This window comes from Castor canadensis, chromosome 2 (genome assembly GCF_047511655.1).
Source record: "Castor canadensis chromosome 2, mCasCan1.hap1v2, whole genome shotgun sequence".
NCBI classification, from domain to species: domain Eukaryota; kingdom Metazoa; phylum Chordata; class Mammalia; order Rodentia; family Castoridae; genus Castor; species Castor canadensis.
This window is the reverse complement of record NC_133387.1, coordinates 131,002,569-131,024,280: the sequence shown is the minus strand read 5'-3', so window position 1 is coordinate 131,024,280 and position 21,712 is coordinate 131,002,569. Positions and strand designations below refer to the sequence as shown.

The 21,712-nt window shown below is 37.7% G+C and overlaps 1 protein-coding gene across 5 annotated transcripts in view; it reads left to right on the top strand.

Moving 5' to 3' along the window:
* The window catches only part of Fsip1 (fibrous sheath interacting protein 1), a 200,751-nt gene that overhangs the window by 25,635 nt on the left and 153,404 nt on the right, over window positions 1–21,712 (top strand). For 4 of the 5 annotated variants that reach the window (XM_074065635.1, XM_074065634.1, XM_074065638.1 and 1 more), the window contains exons 6-9: window positions 5,211–5,309; window positions 7,063–7,187; window positions 8,607–8,717; window positions 13,730–13,888. In XM_074065635.1, the coding sequence (XP_073921736.1) occupies window positions 5,211–5,309; window positions 7,063–7,187; window positions 8,607–8,717; window positions 13,730–13,888 (494 nt within the window). The remainder of the gene's footprint in view (window positions 1–5,210; window positions 5,310–7,062; window positions 7,188–8,606; window positions 8,718–13,729; window positions 13,889–21,712) is intronic. The other variant, XM_074065636.1, reaches the window with a different exon arrangement.

Sequence of the window (21,712 nt, the reverse complement as noted above, 5' to 3'; positions counted from 1 at the left end):
GAGCATTTTATATATTCTGAATATTAATACTTTATCTGATGAATAGCCAGTAAAGATTTTGTACTATTCAGTGGGCTGTCTTTTGATTCTGGTAATTATTTTCTTTGCTGTGCAGGGCCTTTTAATTTGATGTCATCCCATTTGTCAATTCTTGCTCTTTCCTAAGCTACTGGGGTCGTTCTGTTCAGAAACTTGTTGCCTATGACTACATCTTCAAGGGCTTTGCTGTGTTTCTCACAGTAGTTTCAAAGTTTCAGGTCTTACATTAGGATCTTTGATCCATTTTGAACTTTTTGTTATATAGGGTGAGAGAGAGGGTCTAATTTCAGTCTTCTACAAGTGGAAATCCAGTTTTCCTAATACCATTTGTTGAAGAGTTTTCTCCAACATGTGTTTTTGGCTCTTTTGACAAAATCAGATGGCTGAAGCCGGGTGGGTTTATTTCCATGTCATCTATTTTATTCCTTTGGTCTTCCATGCTGTTTTTTTTTTAAACTATGGCTCCATAGTATAATTTGAAGTCCGATATTGTGATGCCTCCAGCATTACTCTTTTTTGCAGCATTACTTTTGCTGTTCAGGGTCTTTTATGCTTCCATATGAATTTTAGGATGGATTTTTCCTATTTCTGTGAAGAATGTGTGTCTCTGAGATTTTAAAGTATCTATTTACTATGATTAAAAATTTGCTAACATACAATCTCATACAGCATTTTAATAGTAATTGTCATTGTTTATATATCCCCTTTCTAATTTTGTTCCTATTTTTCCCTACTTGAAAAAAAATCTGGAAGTTTTTTTTTTAAGTAACCTTTTTATTTTAGCACAACCTTACAATTATAGAAAAATTACAAAGATAATACAGAGATTTCCCATTTAGCTACACCCAGTTTCCCCATTAGGAACATCTTACATTAGTATGGTATGTTTGTTGCTACTAGTGAACCAGTATTGATATGTTATTATTAACTAAAGTCCAAGTTTATTCAGATTTCCTTAGTTTTTACCTACTGTTCTTTTTCTGTCCCAGGACCCTACCCAGGATACCACATTACATTTGGTCCTCAGATTTTCTTAGTCTAATCCTGACTAGTATACTTCTCAGACTGTCCTTGTTTTTAATGACTGAGACAGTTTTTGAGGCATAATGGTCAGGTATTTTGCAGAATGTCCAGCAGTTGGAAAAATCTCAAGATTTCTTCATGGTTATATTGAGGTGCTATGTTCTTAGGAGGAAGATGACGGAGTTAAAGAACCATTTTCATCACATTACATCAAACTGTTAAGTTGCATCATTGTTGAAGTCCACTCCCATCACCTGGCTGAGGAAGTGTTGGTCAGATTTCCCCTTGTAAAATCACTCTATTTCCCCTCTTTTCCATACTGTACTTTTTGGAAGGAAGTTGTTATATGCAGCCCCCACTTAAGGTGGGAGGGTGTGCTTCACTTCCTTGAAAGTAGCGTATTTACATGCATTATTTTCAGTTATTCTGCACGGGAGAGCTGTCTGGTGTTCTACATTTTATTCAGTCATTAATTTATATCAATATAGACTTGTGGATATTTATTTTATACTTTGGGTTAGAATTCAGTACTACTTTCTTTATTGTGTTGCCATAGTTTTCCAGCTTCGGCCACTGGGAGCCTTCTCAGTTGGCTCCTGTGTCTCTTTGGCACATCTCCATCATTGTGGGTTTTGTTTTGTTGCGTTAAGTATGTTCTTAGAATTTCTGGCATTGCAGGATGCTCCAGACTCGTCTACTTTATTTCTTACCTGAGTTCTAGAATCAGCCATTTCCCCAGGAAGCCTTGATTCCTTTTATTTATTTATTTTTTATCTTTGGAAGTCCTGGGGTTTGAACTCAGGGCCTCACACTTGCTAGGCAAGTACTCTACTGCTTGAGCCATTCCACCAGCTGCCCTGATTCCTTGTATTGAAGAGTGGTATGGGAAACTAACATCTGGATGGCAGATGTGATTCTTGCTTCTAGGGCATTGTCGATCCTCTAAGAAAGGGAATATATGTATGTGTACTAGTTCACTAGGCGTATGTGTATCTATAGATATATGTATATGTGTATGCTAAGCTAAAATTGAGTACTCAGTCATGTCTCTGGCTTTATTCTATTACCATGTGGGTCATTCTGGCTTTTTCCCTTGCTTATCTGTAACATTCCACCCCAACAGTGAGAAACCTGGTCTCACCATTTACCATTTATCTGAATTGTTCAACCCTACTAGACATGTATAAGGATGTCAAATTGTTATCCTACTCCATTAAAAAAACTTCATCAATTAGAATATAATGTTCATTTGTGCTTTCTGTTGCCTTTAGTCTTGAAGACTATATTTTTCCCCCAGTACTGGAGTTTGAGCTTGCACTTGCTAGGCAGGTGCTCTACTGCTTGAGCCACACCTGTAGTCCTTTTTGCTCTGGTTATTTTTGAAACAGGGTCTTGATTTTTTTGCCTGGACTGGCCCAGATTGTAATCTTATCACTTGGGATGACAGGCTCTGGCCATAGTGCCCAGACAGTGGTTGAGATATGGGGGTCTCACTAACCTTTTGCCCAAGCTGGCCTGGAACCCAATCCTCCTGATCCTCTCCTGAGTAACCAGGATTGCAGGTGTGAACCACTGGCTCCCTGCTTCCATTTTCAAAGTTACTTAGGTGAGCACCTTTTTCTGCCATTTTCTTTAGAGAGGTTGTTCAGACATTTGTTATACAGTTAGATTTTTTTCATCACACTTTGCTTTCCATGCTGTGATTCCTCAACCTCTTCAATGATCTTTTTAAAAATTCACAGACATCAAGTTTCACTCTGTGCTGTGAATGTACATGGGTTTTCAAAAATGTATTAATCATTACAGTATAAATCAGAATAGCTTTACCACCCTAAATGAACCTTTTTGTGAATTCCCATTAAACCTTCCCTCCTTCCCCAAACCCCTTACTACCACTGAGTTTTTACTGTCCTCAAGTTTTGCCTTTTCAAGAATGTTGTATAATTGAAACTGCAGTATATAGCTTTTTCAGACTGGGTTCTTTCACTTAGTAATGTGCATTTAGGATTCATCCATGTGTTTTTTGTGACTTGATAGTGGTATCTTTTTGTCACTGAATAATATTTCATTCCATGGGTAAACCACTGTTTGTTTATCCCTTTACCTGTTGAAAGAATCTTGGTTGCTTTTAGGTTTTGCTGTTAGTAATAAAGTTAAACAAAACTGGAGAAAGCAGAACAGATTCTGCCTGGAAGTAAAGGGAGTGCCGGGGGAGAGGGACAGGATGGGGGTCGGGGCGGGGGAGAAATGGCCCAAACAATGTATGCACATATGAATAAATGAATAAAGAAAAAAAATAAAGTTGCTATAAGCATTTGTGTGTGGTTTATGTGTGGGCATAAGTTTTCAGCTTAAGGGTAAATATCTAGGAATACAATTGCTGGATCATATGATAAGACCATTTAGCCTTGTATGAAAGTGCCTGTCTTCCTAAGTAGCTGTACCATTTTGCATTTCCAGTGACTGAAAGTCCTTGTTGCTCTGCATCTTTGCCTGCAGTTGGTAGTTAGCAGTTTTTTTCATTTTAGCCATTCCAGAAGGCTCAGAGCTGTATATCACTGTTGCTTTAACTTGCGTTTCCCTAATGATAAATGATAAGCCTCTTTTCCTATGCTTGCTTATTATCTTTATATTTTCTGTAGACATTTATTGTCTACTTTTTATCTTGGGTTCTTTTATTGTTGACTTTTAAAAGCTCTTTGTATATTTTAGATTGAAGATTTTTATCAGTTACATATTTTGAAAATGTTCTCTCCCAGTCTATGGTTTACCTTAAATTTTCCTAATGGTATCTTTTGAATAGCAATTTCTAATTTTAATGAAGTCCTATTTATTTATTTTTAATTTTGTGTATAGTGTGTAACCAGGTTGTTTTCTGAGGTAGGTGGTGGATTCTGAAAGGTCTTCAAGAATTGTTATACTTTCTGAAAGAAAAGGTTTCTATGCCATAGTCTGGCAGAGTTAACATTTTGTACAAAAATCTATTTGGATGAGGAATTTCTTGAAAATACAGAGTTTAAATTAGCTAATAGGAGAACATAAAAATAAATCACACTGAAGTAAATGCCACTTCCTATTTTCTTTATGAAGATTTGTTCAAGAGAATAACTCACAAAAGAAGAACACTAACTGACAAAGGTCTCCCAAGCCTTTTCTCTTCTTTTTAAAATCTTAGTGACTGACCATATATTTGAAATATTGTACTTGGGGATCTGAAAGAAAAAAGAAAAATACATATTTTCTATTATGAACTCTGGGATCTGGGTTTATTATTTCTGGAGGGTTATTGTGATAGGGTAGCCTACATTCACACATCGCTTTTTGCCTGTATGTTCTAGGGAAATGCTGTTTGCCATTGTGACTTTTTAGTTTGTTTCAGTGGCTCATATGTACAAAGATGACAGTCATTTCTACTGGGAAGTGATGTGGACATTGTTTGAAAAGATTCAAGTGGGATTTCATGTACCTGTATGAGGTAGAACAATGAAACCTCTTGCATTGTTTGGACTGGGGCAGGGAGAGGGCGGGGGACAGATGATGGCAATGAAACTGATGTACAATATACGCCTAATCAGAATTGCCATTATGAACCCCTCCTGTATAACGAATATGTCATAATTAAAAATAAAAGAGAAATAGAGGGGAAACAAGTATTTGATGTACTGGTCATACAGGTATTTCGGGACTGATTAATATTTATGGATTTTGTGATATCAATGATATTTTTCTGAATTTTAGAATTTTTAGTTTGTTATATGCTTATCCATTCCAATATTCAATTGACGATTTATTAGCTCTTTGATAGCAATCAAGTGCTACATAAAGGATTTGACACATAGTGAGTTGGTAGAAATAGTATCTGTCACTTTATCCTGGGAAAAATACTCAAAATTATGTTTATATAAATCAAATTACGGTATACTCCTCTTTCTTCTGTAGTTCACTTTGATGTGATATAATGTCATCTCCTATTCTTTAATTGCCCTTATGTTCCACAATAAATTGAATTTAACAGCAAAAAAGATTCATGTGTATGCATGAGTAAGGAATAGCAGAGAGAGTATTAGATCTTAACTTGTTTTTAAACAACCATGTAGACAATTTTTTATCTTTGTGAGCATTGACCAAGGGACTGCTTAAATCACTAGGTCCTTCCCATCATGAAGATGAAGACAGCTTCTTCTCAGTGTTTCACACTCAACTCCGTCCAGAAGATTATGAAAACCATACACAGAATGCCAATAAGGGTATGTTTTAGTCTGTGTGATTATATATATTGTTACAAGGAATAGTAGCTGTATATGGAAATATTCACGGATAAAATGTTTCAATATAATTTAATCCAGAGGTGGTAGAAGTAGATGAGGTTCAAGATGGCACACAATCCATCATGAGTTGATCCTTGTTGAAGTTCTTGTTGAGAGTTCATTACACCATTCTGCCTTTGGATGTTTGAAATAGAGGGAAAATATCTGGATGCAACTAACCATGGAAACCTGGCTTAAGCTAAAAAAAAAAAAAATATAGAAAGGATCTTGGTGATAAACAGCTCTCTTTGGTTCCCAAGAGCACATATACCATGGTAAGTCATTTAGAGGAAGGCTTAGTTCCAAAGTCCTAGATCAGGTGCCTATCCCTGGTCCAAGCAACTTGTCCAACATAGCAAGGTCAGAGTTACTGTGGGAACATGGCAGCTCCTGCTGCGCCATCACCAGACCAGAGAAGAGGACATTTCTGTGAAACAGTTCTGGCCAGATAATCCAATTTTTTCCCCACAATTTATTAGAAATATATTTTAAAGGCACTGTTATAAATGCAGAAATGGGTGTATTTAATTTGAGTTATTTTAGTATTGTATTGGTTAACTGTATATGAAACTTCAATTGAATATATACACCTCATATTTAAACTAAAAAGACTATATGAAACTTGAATAATGGGGAAAGTGATATATGTTATATCTAAGGTGGTCACTCACCTTATTTTGATAAGTGGCTATAAGTACAACAATTGATTAACTCACTGATTCCTTTTTGTTGAGGTCACTTCTCTTATAAAACAAAGATAACTTTTAAGTAAGCCTAGTCTAGGTTGAGCTATTGACTGGTGATATTTTTTCTCCTTCGTACTTCAGTGTAGTACTTTCTCCTGTTTTGTAGGGTAAGTTCCTTGTGTCATTTAAGGAGACTTTGTGAATATTTAATTTTTTTGTGGCACTGGGGTTTGAACTCAGGGGCTTGTACTTAGCTAGGCAGGCATTCTACCACTTGAGCCATACCCCAGTCCTCTTTGTGAATATTTTTAGAACTTTAATGAAGGGTTTACATGATCTTGTTTTAAAAGCTCTAAATATGACACAGTGAAAAAAGATACTAACAGGAATAAGAATCTGCAAGTATTTTTCTCACCTTTGTTTTGAGCACTTAATGTCTGAAGGTCTCAGAGGTTTACTCAGGCCTCTTATCAAAGGTTGGAGAAAACGGACAAACTGAGATGGGCTGTGGGGAGTGTGCAAGGGGGATACAGACTGCCCAGGACACTTACCCCAGACAGTGCTTTAAAAAGAAAGGCTGGGCAAAAAATTTGTTGTTCAGAGAGGGCTGAAAAATTAATAGAGGAGTAGGAAATTAGTCTTTAGGGAAAGTTTTGATTCATATAAAGACAAAACACAGTATATATTTTAAATCCTCATAACATCAGAGATTTCCTTCTCACATGTGTGACTTGGAGCTCTGTTCACATTTCTGTCACTCCTAAGGAGTCAATGGAAGAAGTTTGGTACATGATAATGCAAGAAGTTTAATGAGAACCTTACTGGAAGTTACCACAGCACATTTATATTTTTAAGAAAAAACCTCCATAGATAGGTTTCTGGATCTGGCATTTAGCAATTGCTCCTTTTTGTGTATTTTCTCATATATTTTAATATATGCTTAAAGTGAATTTTCAGTACAATCCACAATTGTAATTATGAAAGATTTTGAACTTTTTTAACATTAGATTTTGCCTTCAATGTGGAAAAAAATGAGTCATTGATCAAAGCAGAAAAGAAGCCTTTCTCAAATGCAGAGAAGATTGCACTCAGGGGTGAACATAGCCGGGATTTTATCAAGCGAAACATCGAGGTGTGTATCTAGATGAGAGGGGGAGCAAATGAGTTGCAAAACTGGCAGTGGTGTGCTCGGGGCCTTTAGCTATTTTTTGGTCAAGATGAATATATGCATAATTAAATATAAGTGAAAGGAAGCTTTCTGAGCTAACACTTATCTTCACTGTTCCCTATTTTTTTTATTCCCCTACATCCTGTCCTATCCCCTTTTAAAAATGCTAGCTGCAACTAGCATTTATTTCACCACGCAGAAATAGTCTGGTTCCTGTAATTTGAAAAATAGAGGTTTGGACAATGTTTCCAGACATTAAATTGCATATTAGTGAAGTTTTTTAAAGTAATGAGACCGTGTGTGCAGCTAGTGCATTTACAACTCTGAACGGAAAATGGCTACACAGCAGCAGGGTGGGCTGGACAGGACACCTGGCTGTCTACCTCCCCAGCCTCGTGGCCCCGGCCACTGCCCCTGATTAGTTCCCTGCTTCAGGGGCCATCCTTGGTCTTGCAGGTCCTACAGCCTCATTTGGTTTGCCTTAAAGGTAGATGCAGACTAGTCAAGGGCACGGTGACTCCTATATTGGAACAGAATGCTAATTGTTTAATTTACAAGAAATACAAATGGGGTAGACAGAAGGCTCACAGCAACCTACCTCTTGGGCACCTAGTCACTAGAGAACTGCATGGATGAGTGAGAAGCCTTAACCGGAGGAGAGAGCTAAGCAATTCCTACAGTTCAGGTCCAGTGCTTCTTTCACAGTCGGCATGTCGTTACCAGACAGATTGAATTCTTGAGTGAGCCTGCCTCTGCCTGACTGGCCTCTGGCACTCTCCATTTTCTGTGCTCCGTGTTCATGTTAGCTGCAGCAAACCATCCCCAGTTCTGTCTGTCTCTTTGTGTGGCCCATTGTGTCTTGGTTTGTTGTAGAATTTCTCCCCATCTAAGTTCTTGCTGACACAAACAGCAGCTCCACCATCAATTATCCTTCCTCCTTTTAATAATAGTGACTGGATCTTTATTTAAATGTCTTATATGATCTTCTTGAAGTTTAAAAGCAGTTTCATCTAGTGGATAGAAGTGGCAAGAAGAGTCTTTCCAAGTGTCTTAGAAAGTACAGTTTTTGCATCTATAACTATATATACATTTGGAGAGAGAGATTTGAAAACTGCTCATGTTTTATTATTATTTTTTAATATAAAGTGTTTGTTGAAATGGCTAACAAGAGAGCCTTCTTACATGGAAATATCCTTGCTTGGAGAATGGCCAAATATAAAAGATTTGTTATAAGATAAAATTACCTAGCTAATATAAAATGCCTCATTTCTCAAATTTTACCTCACTGTATGTATTCTGTAGAAACCACAGATTCTATTCTTATTTCACTGAATTATGAATTGCTTTTAAGTATTTAATGTTTTTCACTAATAAATTTTGCAGTTGGCCAAGAATTCAAGAGACCCAGTGGTTCTGATTGACAGGGAGAAGAAACGACTGGCAGAACTTTTGAGGGACTTAGATGACAGAGATTCAGGGCTATCTAGTTCCGAGGTATGTAAACTCCGACAGTCAACAATGTCACAGTTCTTCATTTTGGTTTTCTTATGTTATCAGCCTGTTAGCACAAATTTACAATGATTTTCCAGGTTGTGAGACATTATTTTCTGACATTAAAAGATTCTCTTTTAGACATTTATTTTTACTGACGCTTTCAAATTTATTCTTGGTCAATTCATTATTGACTCTCAAAGATTATCTTAAGTGGTTATGAGTGACTACATATTGGTTACCAGGGTAATAAACTCTCAGTGTCTGTGATGTGACAGGCTTAAGTCACTGATGCCATAAGAATAGGTTTCTCAGTCTCCTCTTATTATCCCCACACTGGCATTGTGATACTTCAGTGCATTCTTTAGTAATCCTAAAGTACACACTGTTCTGCTCCCGCCCAGTTAATCCGACCACCCAGTTCCCTCGAGAGCCTGGGGGAGAACAGACTGAGCAGAAAGGGGGAGTATCATGTGACATAGGAACAAATGCAGTTGTCTGTAGGGCCCAGAAAGTCCTGTAAGGAGTGTAGTGGCCCAGTGTTGACATGTGTTTGCATGTTTTTCTAGTCAGCATGTTCCTCACTTCCACAAAGAAATACACCTTTCTGTGTTCCTTGAAGCACTTGGCCTGTTGTCTGGCTTTCATTCTCCTGTGCTGAATAAAGATATGATAGAATGAATGCTGCTGAACCCTGCCTATAGCCCTGTTATCTCCCAACTCTTTGTTTCTCCGTCTCCGCCCTGTCTAAGGGTGCATTGCTGTCCCCTTCCTTAGAGAATTGCCCTGAGCCAAATGGGAGTCCATCCCATTGGGCCTATCACCCCTCCCACCCCAGGCTCCTTACCTCAAGATGGGATTAGCTCTGGGTACTTCCCTGGGATCAGATTGAAGCTGGTCTTCAGCTGAGACCATATCCTTGCTTCTCTGTGCTCTGGTCCTTGCCTGTTTGCCCTCTGCACCTGCTCCTAAAGACACTCCTACAAAATAAATCACTTGAGCAAGAATCCTGGTCTCAGGTTTTATACCTAGGGAACCTGGCCTAGGACACATAAGTTCAGAGGGCAGTCATGTTCAAAAGTAGTACATACACAGTGATGGCTGAGGCCAGTGGGAAGGATGTGCCAGTCAAATTCAGGCTAACACTCAGTGTCAGCTAGTGACTGCTCTGTGGAAGTCCTAGACCAGGCTGCTGGGATCACCCAATTTTTCAAAAGAAACTAGAGATTTGGATTTTCATGGGAAGCATTATATGATTTAAACATTGACAGCTAATTCCATTTAGAAAAGTTCTGTGTGGGCAAACAGACTAGCCTCCCTTCCACTCCAAACCAAATGCAAATCTATAAAACATTACAGATTACAACCTCTAAACAACTGAGGTGGTGAGGGCCCAGTGAGGGCTGTGTCTAGGAAGGGAGGAAAGGGTGGGTAAGGTCCACTGCTAAACGCCCACACACTGCCGAGACACTTTCGCTTCGCTGTTCTTGTTAATTTTCTTAACAAAAGTTAATAAGAATTAAGAATTAAGAGACCTGGGTTTCATTCTCGGTTTTGCTATTATTTGTGAAGTTGGGCAAGCTGCTACCCACTGTCTCTGTGTGGGTGTCAAACTATGGCATGATAGAGTTTCCTGACACATTCGAGGGATGGTTTGATAATGAATTTTTGTTATTAGAAGTGCTGTTAGTGTGTTGCTTATGTTAGTACTTACATCTTATCCCTCTCATTAGTTTAAGCTCTATAATTTCAGTTTTAGGTAGACCCTTTACAAATACCATATCCCGTAGCTGGATTTTTATGGCTGTGGCTTTTTTATTTATTTATTTATTTATTTATTTATTTATTTTTTTCATTTTATAATACTCTTTATTTGATTAAAGAATTTGCCTTCCTTGTGTACACTGGAATGTTATATTCCCTACATATTTTACAGGGTTACAAAATGTCTCTCATTTTAAATATTACCCCAAAAGTAATTTCAGAAAAAGTTTTTGTGAAATTAAACTTGACTGTTTAAAAATCATACGGACAAACAACTCTCAAACAAAACTGGATTAATAAGATTTCTTGACTACTTAACTACATGACAGACTTATTGTCCCAGTCCCCTTCCTCAGAAAAATTTCATGTGGAAACCAAGCTAAAGTTTCTTCCCTGATGCAGTTAGGGGAAAGGGAAAGGCCAGAAATGTCTTTGGCAAGCAATTCCAGCCATTGCCATTTGTGTGTGACTGCTCTGCTTCATGTGCAGGACACTCTTTGTAGAGTGGGCTAGGAGTTCAGAGCAGGAGTGGTGCTAAGAGTGCAGAGATTATCTACAGTCACCTGCCTCTTCCACTTTCTGGGCCTACACCTTTATAACAATTTGCCTTCCACCCTAGTGAGTGCAATCCTGGGTTAAAAGCCCAGGTTGGGCTGGCTTATGTTGAGTCTCCACTGAAAAAGTAATGGATGAAATGGAGCTGAGGAACAATCGCTACAGGATGACACTCAAAAGGCTTAGGGGGAAGTAAAGAAGGGATTTCAGAGACAGAACGATGCAGTGAAATGCTGGGTTGGTTGGAAGGAAATGGGGTACATATGAGTAATCTGTACATACCAGCATAACCAACTGCCTCTTGAAATGCTAACACTCTAGTGGCAGAGATGGAGTCTCCTGATAGTTCAGGACCGATGGGAAATGGCACAAACACTCACTGAACCCATGGTCTCCAAAATCACAGCCTCATTTCTGATAGACAAGAGAGGACTGATGACACAGAGAGTAGCCAGGAAGAGGGAGGTGGTCAATTTGAGGAATGTGAATGGATCACAAAGACATTGTGTTTTAGTGCAAGTACCCCAAATGTCGAGAACTAGAAGCTTGGGTAGCACTAGCAGCAGATATGATTATGTCTGGATGTGAAATCCCTAATTAGACATAACCATTTTTCTCCTAGATGTCTTGAGGAGGGGCTGAGCATCTGAAAGTACTTCTCAGTTATAGTTAATATTGACACAAGTGGGATGTACAGTACTGTTCTAAACTGGAAGGGCAGGCCTTAAAAACAACTTAGTAAAGTAATGTAGGAATGGATGGACATGGACAAAAGACAGAAGTCAACCTTATCTTTTAACTTCTAGACTCCATACCACTTAAACAGTTCACCTGTATTGTCCAAATATCAAGAATGGGTTAGATAATCTTGTTCCAGGAGTGTTAAACACAATGCCTATGAACAGATGATCCCAGGGCTTGATTAAATGTACAGAAAGAAAAACTGAAGATAAAGGAAAGGAGAATGAAAGATTAAAATTTATGGAGAAAATTTTAAAAAAACAAAGTATGAAGTACAACTATATCAGAAATTAAAATAAAGGAGCAACTTGGGTGAAGGCAGATGAGGTGTTTATACATTAGAGAGAATATTTCATTTATATTTTATGGCCACTAAGAAGTTTTGTAACTTTTCCTGACTTCAAATTATGTATTTTATTTATTGTATCTGATTTGTTTACTTTACCATCTTTTCTCTTATGGTTTGGAAATTTAGCATCCTGTTTCTGATATGGTATGGTTATCTCTCAAGTTCTTTAAAATATATTAAAACATATATTTTTCATTACTCTTTAGGAATTAGTTTCTACAGCCTCATAACAAGACAGGATCTTTGGTATGGTTTTATTCCTATTTTCCCCCATTTCCTTTTCTCTGAGATGTGTTACAATTATCAAGAATTTTACCTTCAGAGTGTTGTAAAGGCTTACCTTTACCTTTGAAACAGCATGTTCCTTGTTTTTTTAGGATTCCTTTTCAACCAAATTTAGCCATTCTTTTATCCATATAATTAATTGTGTGTCTGGACTCTAATTATTGATTTGTATAAATAAATTTTCTTGTATTATTTGCCTTGCATTCTTTTTGAATAGTTTTTCTCCAAGAAATGGTGATGTGTGGATAATTTTTGAGAGTTTGCATTTTTACTATTTTATTTTTTTGTCTGTCACTTGCATGGCAGCTTGAATGGTAATAAATTTCTGCAAAATCCTTCCTTTTGGAAGGATGTGGGATTTTCTCCCTTTTGAGATCCACAAGTTCTGTTAGATTATGTGTCTTTAATAACATTTTTATTCTTGCTCAGTACCTTCTAGATCCTTCCTAGCTTATGAAGTTATCTTCTGTTATTTCTTCCCTTCCATCATTTTTTGTTTGTTTGTTTCTTTTTGGGATACTGATAAAATTGGGTACCAGGTGGTTTATGATTGGTTGCAAGTAACAGACAACTTTATGAACAGTGGCTTTAACAAGAAAGGAATTTAGTTTTCTTCAGTAACAAGAAATCAGGAGTGTTAAGTTCTGAAGGCTTGGTTGCTAGCCAATGGCTGTTAGAGGTGATTGGTCACTAGGGCTCTTGCTTCATCAGTGGATTTGAATTCAGAGCTGAATGGGCTCTTAGAAGGAAGTAGGTCACAGGGGGCGTGCCTTTAAAGGTACATCTTGTCCCTGGACCCTTCCTCTCAATCTCTTTCTCTGCTTCCTGGCTGCTATGAGTTGAGCAGCTCCCCTGCCATGTCCTTCTGCCACAGTGTCTCTGCCTTGCCACAAGCCTAAAAGCCATGGGTCTGCTAAACATGGACTGATAGCTCAGAAACCATGAGCCAAAATAAACCTTTCCTCAGGTATTTGATTTGCTCAGGTATTTTGTCAGTGACAAAAACTGACTAACACAGGATTAGGACAACAAAACTCTTTTCTAGTGTAGAAAAATGAGAAAGTCAAGAGAACAAGACTGTGAGACTCAGCAATTTATTCCACAGGGGAAACGCCTAGACAGAATGGAAGAAGATATTTTTCATAGGACTGGCAAATAACAAAACTACACATTATTTTGTTTTTTCTTTAACTGTCCCAGTATTAATTCTGAATGTCTTGTTGTTGTTTTTGTTTGTTTGTGTGAAGTCCTGAGCTCTGTGTAGGTATGTTTTGGGAAAGCTGCTGTGTTGGACTGGCCTGATAACCTTTGTCTCCCCCAGGGTGATCCGTCTGGCTGGTGGGTCCCAGGAGAAGGATATACACCTGCGGCCACTCAGCACCAGCAGCTCACTGAAATTGATACAAAACTCCAAGAACTCTCTGCAGCCTCTCCAGAAACTTCCAACTTTTCTCCAAGGCTTGAAAATCAGAATGACCAGGTATATTTCATCCAAGGGCACAGATGCTGTTCTGGTTTTGTGTGCTAAAGCTTGTTTGCATGATTTTACAATCTGCCCATTAACTCCAGAAGCTTCTTCCCGATGCTTTTTCTGTACCTACAACTTCAGTAGTTGTTTCATAGCAGTGTGTTTCCCTTTCATTCCTTCTACTTCCTACCTGTTTTCCTTTCAGTTGGTAATTTACAGGGATGGGGGTCACTGAGGAAATACTTATTTTAATAATACTAGTATGTCTTTATGATTTGAGTTATTCTTGGTCATGATCAGGAGGGAGGAAAATTAATAGTGCTCCTTTGAGAGCCTTGTTTTTCTTTTTTCCTTTGGTGCTGGATACTTATAAGCAATGGCAGTCACTTGTCCATTACTTGGCCACATTCTTCTATATCCTTTAATTTAAGAGTGACACTTACTATGTTGAAGCCTTCTTTCCCATGACAGTTTTTTATTTCCCCCCAGTACTGGGGATTGAATGCAGGGCCAGGTGCAGGAAGTATTCTACCTCTTGAGCCACACCCCAAGCCCTTTTGTTTTATATTTTGTTTTTGAGATAGGTTTTTGCTACCTTTGTCTGGGCTGGTCTTGAACTCACAATCCTCCTGCCTCTATGACAGTTTTGAAATAAATGTCAATTTATTATTATTTCTCAAAAATTCCCTCAAATATTCTTTTATAAAGCTGATAGAAGTTGTTGAATACAGTGCTTTGGAAGAATAGATTTCTTCCCTGACCCCCTCTATTTCAGTACTTGTGGGATCTAGTGTGGGGTTGGGTCTGAGGAGAAAGTGTCTGGTTTTCTATTTTCTGTTATCCCTCTACCAGCTTTGTAAAGGTATCAGCAAATCATTTTTTATGATTCTTTTGATATTTTAAAAGACTTGAATATCAGTAACATATAGTAATAACAATGATTTATAGTGAGTCCTTTCTTGAAGGTATCAGTTGAAGGTTAGGGCTCTGCTTCAGACCAGTTGAAATTACCTCAGGGAAAGAATCAGAGTTAAGGTGTTCCAAAAAAAACCCCCAAAAATCCAGTGTGGTGACTGGTGGCACCTTCATGGAGCATCTCAGTTTCCTTAGGTTATATTGGCCACTTCTGACCCCTTGAGACAGTAGTAGGGGTGATGATGTTCCCACAACTAATTTCTGGGTTGGGGTCAGAATTCATGAAAAACAGAGAGACTTGGAATCTTCATTCTCACCCAAATGCACCCCAGGACTTTGACACAATTTCCACTGATTTATTTGTGCTAGGTTCTATTTCTCAAAAGGAGGAAGTCAAGATGGAGTGATAAAATTGTTGGAGATATTCTTTGTTCTTTTCATGTTTTAGTTCTCTTTTTTTGGTTGTTAGATTTCAAGGATAGTTGAGATCTCAAATTGAACAAGTCTTAAAGATAGAATATTTCTTTTTCATGACTGTCAAATGTCATTCTTGCAAGAGAGACTCAGAATTTAGAGATTTGTTCAGCTATTAGGAACTTCATATAAAGCATGAACATTGTCAGATTTTTGCCATTGTTGTCTAAATCACATTTTCAGAGTTCGCTTTTATGGCCCCAATAAAATACTTGAAAACTAATTAAAGAGAAAAATCAGTACATTATTTTGTTGTTACATACTGAGATTATGTATTTTATATGAAAGAACATACATTTACAAAGAAGAGTGAACTGCATTTTGGGATTCCCATCATTGCTGTTGAAAAGAAGGGACTGGTGCTTCTTGCATGCAGCCAAGAGTATGTTTTGAGCCTTTGTTCAGTTTCCTCTTGGCATTTCCCCATTTTTAAGTAAAACCAGAATTGCATATTGAGTTTTCAAGCAGAAATGCTTGAGTTGGACAATTATTTTATGGATATTATTTTTGTATAATAATACTTTTTGAATAAGTACACTGAAAAGTATCTTGTATAAACCCCCAGCTAGTCAGTTGATGGTTGGCCTGAACCACAAAGACTCATAGTACTTACTCCCTTTGTTTTTATTTTTAACCCTTCTGTAAACCATTAACTCATCAGTCATTTTTTCTTCATGATTCTTCAGAACATCTTCTACAGTGGAATGTAAATTTCTGTTTTTAAGTAATCAATTCAACAAATGTTAATTGAGTGAGTGCTTTACTGTATGTAAAGTGTTGTTGAAGACTTTATGACAAGTTAGGCAATGTATTACTTTGGAGTATGGAAGCCTTGCTTCAGGTTTTGGCTATAGCTCTTGCTAGTTTTGTGGATTTGGGCAGTAATTAACGCTCTAAACCTCAATTTCCTTGTTTATAGAGTGGTAATGATATTCTTTAGGGCTCTTGTGAAGAATAGCTGGATTAACATCATAAAGTGCTTAGCACTTTGGTACAGAATTCAATGAAATTAGTATTGTTATATATAGGTAACTTGAACTTTTTCCTCATGGGAGACACTGGAATACAGAGATAGCTGAGATACAAGACAACATAGGCCAGTGGCTAAAGGTTTTAAGTAAAGAGCTGTGGTGATTCAGGGGAGAGAGCAAGAGCATCCAGAAAGTCTATTTTGTTACAGAGGGACAGGAACAGAAGAGCTAGACCAGGAGATACTTAAGACTACCGTGGCACAGCATGAGGTCCAACCTCATGGTCCTGGGGCAAATTAAACTCACAGATGTGTTTAAAAAATATTTGTAGCCATATTTAAGAGTTTAGGTGAATCCATGTAAGAATTCAAATTTCTACTTTGTCTTGAAAAAAAAAAAAAAAGAAAGAGAATCTGGCAACATTAGACCAGGGCCCTTGCTTGTCAGTCACTGCTCTGGATTGAGCTGAGGAGCAACTGGGGCACAGATTCTTCACTTCGCTCCAGTATCTACCCTCCATATTGTGTTGTCAAGAAAACAGCTTTCCGAACAAGTTGAGACACATATATCGTCTGACTTATCTGTCTGTGCTAACTATGCAGTGCAAAGTGGGTAAGCACATAAACCTACGAAGATAAACACAGCTAAATCAGAATATTTGAGGGACTTAACAAATGTGGCTCAGAGATTACTGAAGTGTTGGTCACTGTGAAAGGGCAGATAGGAAATCTCTTCATATGAGCTTGCTCATTATGAAATTCTTGTGTAGATGGCCTGACCTGGTGCTCAACTTTATGGCAATGTTTTCAAAGCAGCACTTGGCTTTTACATATCCAATTTCCCTTTGTGTATGACAAAGTACTTGGTCATATTCAAAAGAAAGAATGTCCTATTCCTGCTACTGCTGTAATGTGGTTGCAGTTTTTACATCTGCTTTTTATTTTCATTTCATTTTTGCAAAACTAATTGAAGCAGTTTTTTTCTTAAGATCTGCGGCTTCTTTGTGCATACCTTTTCATATCCATCTCTTAAGTCTTGAGGGAATCAGTTAGTTCTTTCCACGTATTATAAATCCCACCATAAAATTGAGTGATGGTCTATAATTTAGTTTTTCTTATTTGTAGATATATTAGATTCTGGCCTTCTCCAGAAATACCTAAGATACAGGAGTTATGTAAGCTCCAGTTTCTTAAATCCTTAGCAACTGGATTCAATAATACTGTTCTGTTTGGCTCATGTAAAGAAGTGTAGTTTATTCATCACTCATACAATCAGTATTACTAAATTTAAAATTCGAGTTCATAGTTAGATTTTTATTTTCTGGTCAAAGGAAAGTTTTCAGAAATGGCTCTCAATGACAAGATGTAGCTCTTTGTTCTTAGACCAGCTAATTTAATTGAATGTAAACATCCTCTCTAATTTGATTTCTTTTCTATTCTGAAAGTGTTGATTCCATTGTACACAATTTGGAAAGACCAACAAAAAACAAACGTGATTAAGGAAAACCATAGTTGTTCTTCCCTCCCTCCAACCTCTCTCTCTCTCTCTCTCTTTCTCTGCCAAGATCACACAATTGCTGGCAGCAACATTAATTGCTTCCTGTCCCAACATCAGTTAAAACTGAGGGAATACACACTTTTGTTGGTATATAATCCTGAAAGATATTGTATTGCCAGCTCCAGTGATCTGAGCATTCTGGTAATGGCCATAGAGTCCAGCTAGCCCCAAATTTACTTAATATATTGGTTGGGAGCAGGAATCTAACTAAGAATTTTTCAGTATATGCTAGCCACAGGCACAGAACTCTTAGTGAGCATTTGGTTGTTTCCAGAAACTGCAGAAGTATGTCCCAGGGGCTTGGATTTCTGGACTGAGGAATAGGCAAGAAGTACTTCAGAGGTTCTTATCATCAGAACCAACTTGGTCAAACAGTCCCAGTTAAATCTGATGAATGGCTCTTGCCACCTGTATCTTACAGATTATTTTGAAGTTTATATATCTTTGTTTTTCTGTTAGTCCTCTGATGCAGTCAAAGTTTCCTTCATTTCATAGTGATATTCCAAGATGACAAAAGCAATCTTCTAGAGTGATCCCCCCTCCTTTTTGGTATGGCCAGGCAAACACCCATGTGATGACAGGAAGTAGCATTAGCCAGTGGAAATGTATACCCTGAGCCTCAAAACACAGGACAAGCTGGCTTCATTCAGGCAGGCCTGTTGCCCCTAATGCATGTCTCCTTTGCATATCAAATAGCTTAGGAAGCTGCGAGTCATTTCCTTTGTATTGACTTTTAAAAATGAGTTTATTTAGCTTCAAAGATCCTGTTGGCTCAGTCATCACCACAGATATTTTTCTAAGGATGAACTCAGAATCCACTGGCAATCAGTTAGTCAAAATGAACAAATATCAATTTACCTCAAGGATTATTAGATATTCTGTGTCTATCACAGATAGCTTTTGCAGAATTCGCAGGAAATCATTCCTGCATGACCTTCAGTCACAGATTGGAGAATCTGCTGAAGTCTTTCTACTGTTAGAAATCAAGATAATTTGATGATCAATACCTAGGTGTAAACCTAACAAAAGATGTGAACGACCTCTACAAGGAAAATTATAAACTTCTGAAGAAAGAGATTGAGGAAGACTATAGAAAGTAGACAGATCTCCCATGCTCATGGATTGGTAGAATCAACATAGTAAAAATGTCGATACTCCCAAAAGTAATCTACATGTTTAATGCAATTCCTATCAAAATTCCAATGACATTCATTAAAGAGATTGAAAAATCTACCGTTAAATTTATATGGAAATACAACAGGCCACAAATAGCCAAGACAATACTGTCAAAAGAACAATGCTGGAGGTATCACAATACCTGACTTCAAACTATATTACAAAGCAATAATGATAAAAACAGCATGGTACTGGCACAAAAACAGACATGAAGACCAACAGAATAGAGGACCCAGATATGAAGCCACACAGCTATAACCAACTTGTCTTTGACAAAGTCACTAAAAATATATGATGGGGAAAAACAGCCTCTTCAACAAAAACTGCTGGGAAAACTGGTTAGCAGTCTGCAAAAAACTGAAACTATATCCATGTATATCACCCTATAACAAGATTAACTCAAAATGGATCAAAGATCTTAATATCAGACCCCAAACTCCAAAGTTGATAAAGTAAAGAGTAGGAAATACTCTGGAATTAGTAGGTATAGGTAAGAACTTTCTCAATGGAACCCCAGCAGCACAGCAACCAAGAGATAGCATAGATAAATGGGACTTCATAAAACTAAAAAGCTTCTGCTCAACAAAAGAAATGGTCTCTAAACTGAAGAGAATACCCACAGAGTGGGAGAAAATATTTGCCAGCTATACATCAGACAAAGGACTGATAACCAGAATATACAGGGAACTTAAAAAACTAAATTCTCCCAAAACTAATGAACCAATAAAGAAATGGGCAAGTGAACTAAACAGAACTTTCTCAAAAGAAGAAATTCAAATGGCCAAAAAGCACATGAAAAAATGCTCACCATCTCTAGCAATAAAGAAAATGCAAATTAAAACCACACTAAGATTCCACCTCACCCCTATTAGAATAGCCATCATCAGCAACACCACCACCAACAGGTGTTGGCAAGGATGCGGGGACATTCCCACTGCTGGTGGGAATGTAAACTAGTACAACCACTCTGGAAAAAAATTTGGAGGTTACTTAAAAGCTAAACATTGGTCTACCATTTGATCCAGCAATACCACTCTTGGGGATATACCCAAAAGACTGTGACACAGGTTACTCCAGAGGCACCTGCACACGCATGTTTATTGCAGCACTATTCACAATAGCCAAGTTATGGAAACAGCCAAGATGCCCTACTACTGACGAATGGATCAAGAAAATGTGGTATCTATACACAATGGAATTTTATGCAGCCATGAAGAAGAACGAAATGTTATCATTCGCTGGTAAATGGATGGAATTGGAGAACATCATTCTGAGTGAGGTTAGCCTGGCCCAAAAGACCAAAAATCATATGTTCTCCCTCATATGAGGACATTAGATCAATATCAAACACAAAGAGGGGATTGAACTTTGATCACAAGATAAAAATGAGAGCACAGAAGGGAGATATGAAGATAGGTAAGACACCTAAAAAATTAGCTAGCATTTGTTGCCCTTGACACAGAGAAACTAAAGCAGATACCTTAAAAGCAACTGAGGCCAATAGGAAAAGGGGACCAGGAACTAGAGAAAAGGTTAGATCAAAAAGAATTAACCTAGAAGGTAACACACACGCACAGGAAATTAATGTGAGTCAACTCCCTGTATAGCTATCCTTATCTCAACTGGCAAAAACCCTTGTTCCTTCCTATTATTGCTTATACTCTCTCTTCAACAAAATTAGAAATAAGGGCAAAATAGTTTCTGCTGGGTATTGAGGGGGTTGGGGGGAGAGGGAGGGGGCGGAGTGGGTGGTAAGGGAGGGGGTGGAGACAGGGGGGAGAAATGACCCAAGCATTGTATGCACATATGAATAAAAAAAAAGATAATTTGATGATCATGCAAATAACAGTACTGGCTGGCACTTGGTTGCGAGAAAAGATACCCCTGTTCCCACAGCCCTACCACAGAGCCTTCTGGTAATGCATCTGGGTGGCTTCAGCTCAGTGGCTTTCTTTCCTTGCTCCCTCTTGGCCTCCACTCTTATCACATTGTGTTCTTTAAGTATTTGACGAAGGAAGGACACTATGTATCCTTGGGATCTAACTGTAGAGGATTACAGACTACTGGAGGTGGAATAAAATTTCCCAGAGGAAACTGAGACCTGGAAAGAGCAGGTGATTTTCTCAATGATTGTTCTGACAGTATTGGAGCTGATCCATCCTCTAGGCCCATACCATTGGATTTTCAGAGCAGAGCAAAAATAGCCTTGTTAGAATAATCCTTCTGCTCTTTTAAAAATGAGAAAATGACTTTCTTGCTTATTAAATTGATGTATGTTTATTGTATAAAACTCAGCAACAAAGAAATGTGAGAAAAATATAAAAAAAAAAATTAAAAAATTTGCCATCAAGTTAATAACTGTTAAAGTTCCTTCCTCTTTATTTTCATACAAATATACCCACCTGTCCCCTCCCCAAATATTATAGCAGTTAGAGTTCTGTCAAGAAATGGAAGGAATACCCAGTTTAGTTTTTGAAAATTATTAAGTAAAGGAACCATTTAGAGATTTTAACACAGAGAAACTAAAGCAGATACCTTAAAAGCAACTGAGGCCAATAGGAAAAGTGGACCAGGAACTAGAGAAAAGGTTAGATCAGGAAGAATTAACCTAGAAGGTAACACACATGCACAGGAAATCAATGTGAGTCAACTCCCTATATAGCTATCCTTATCTCAACTAGCAAAAACCCTTGTTCCTTCCTATTATTGCTTATATTCTCTCTTCAACAAAATCAGAGATAAG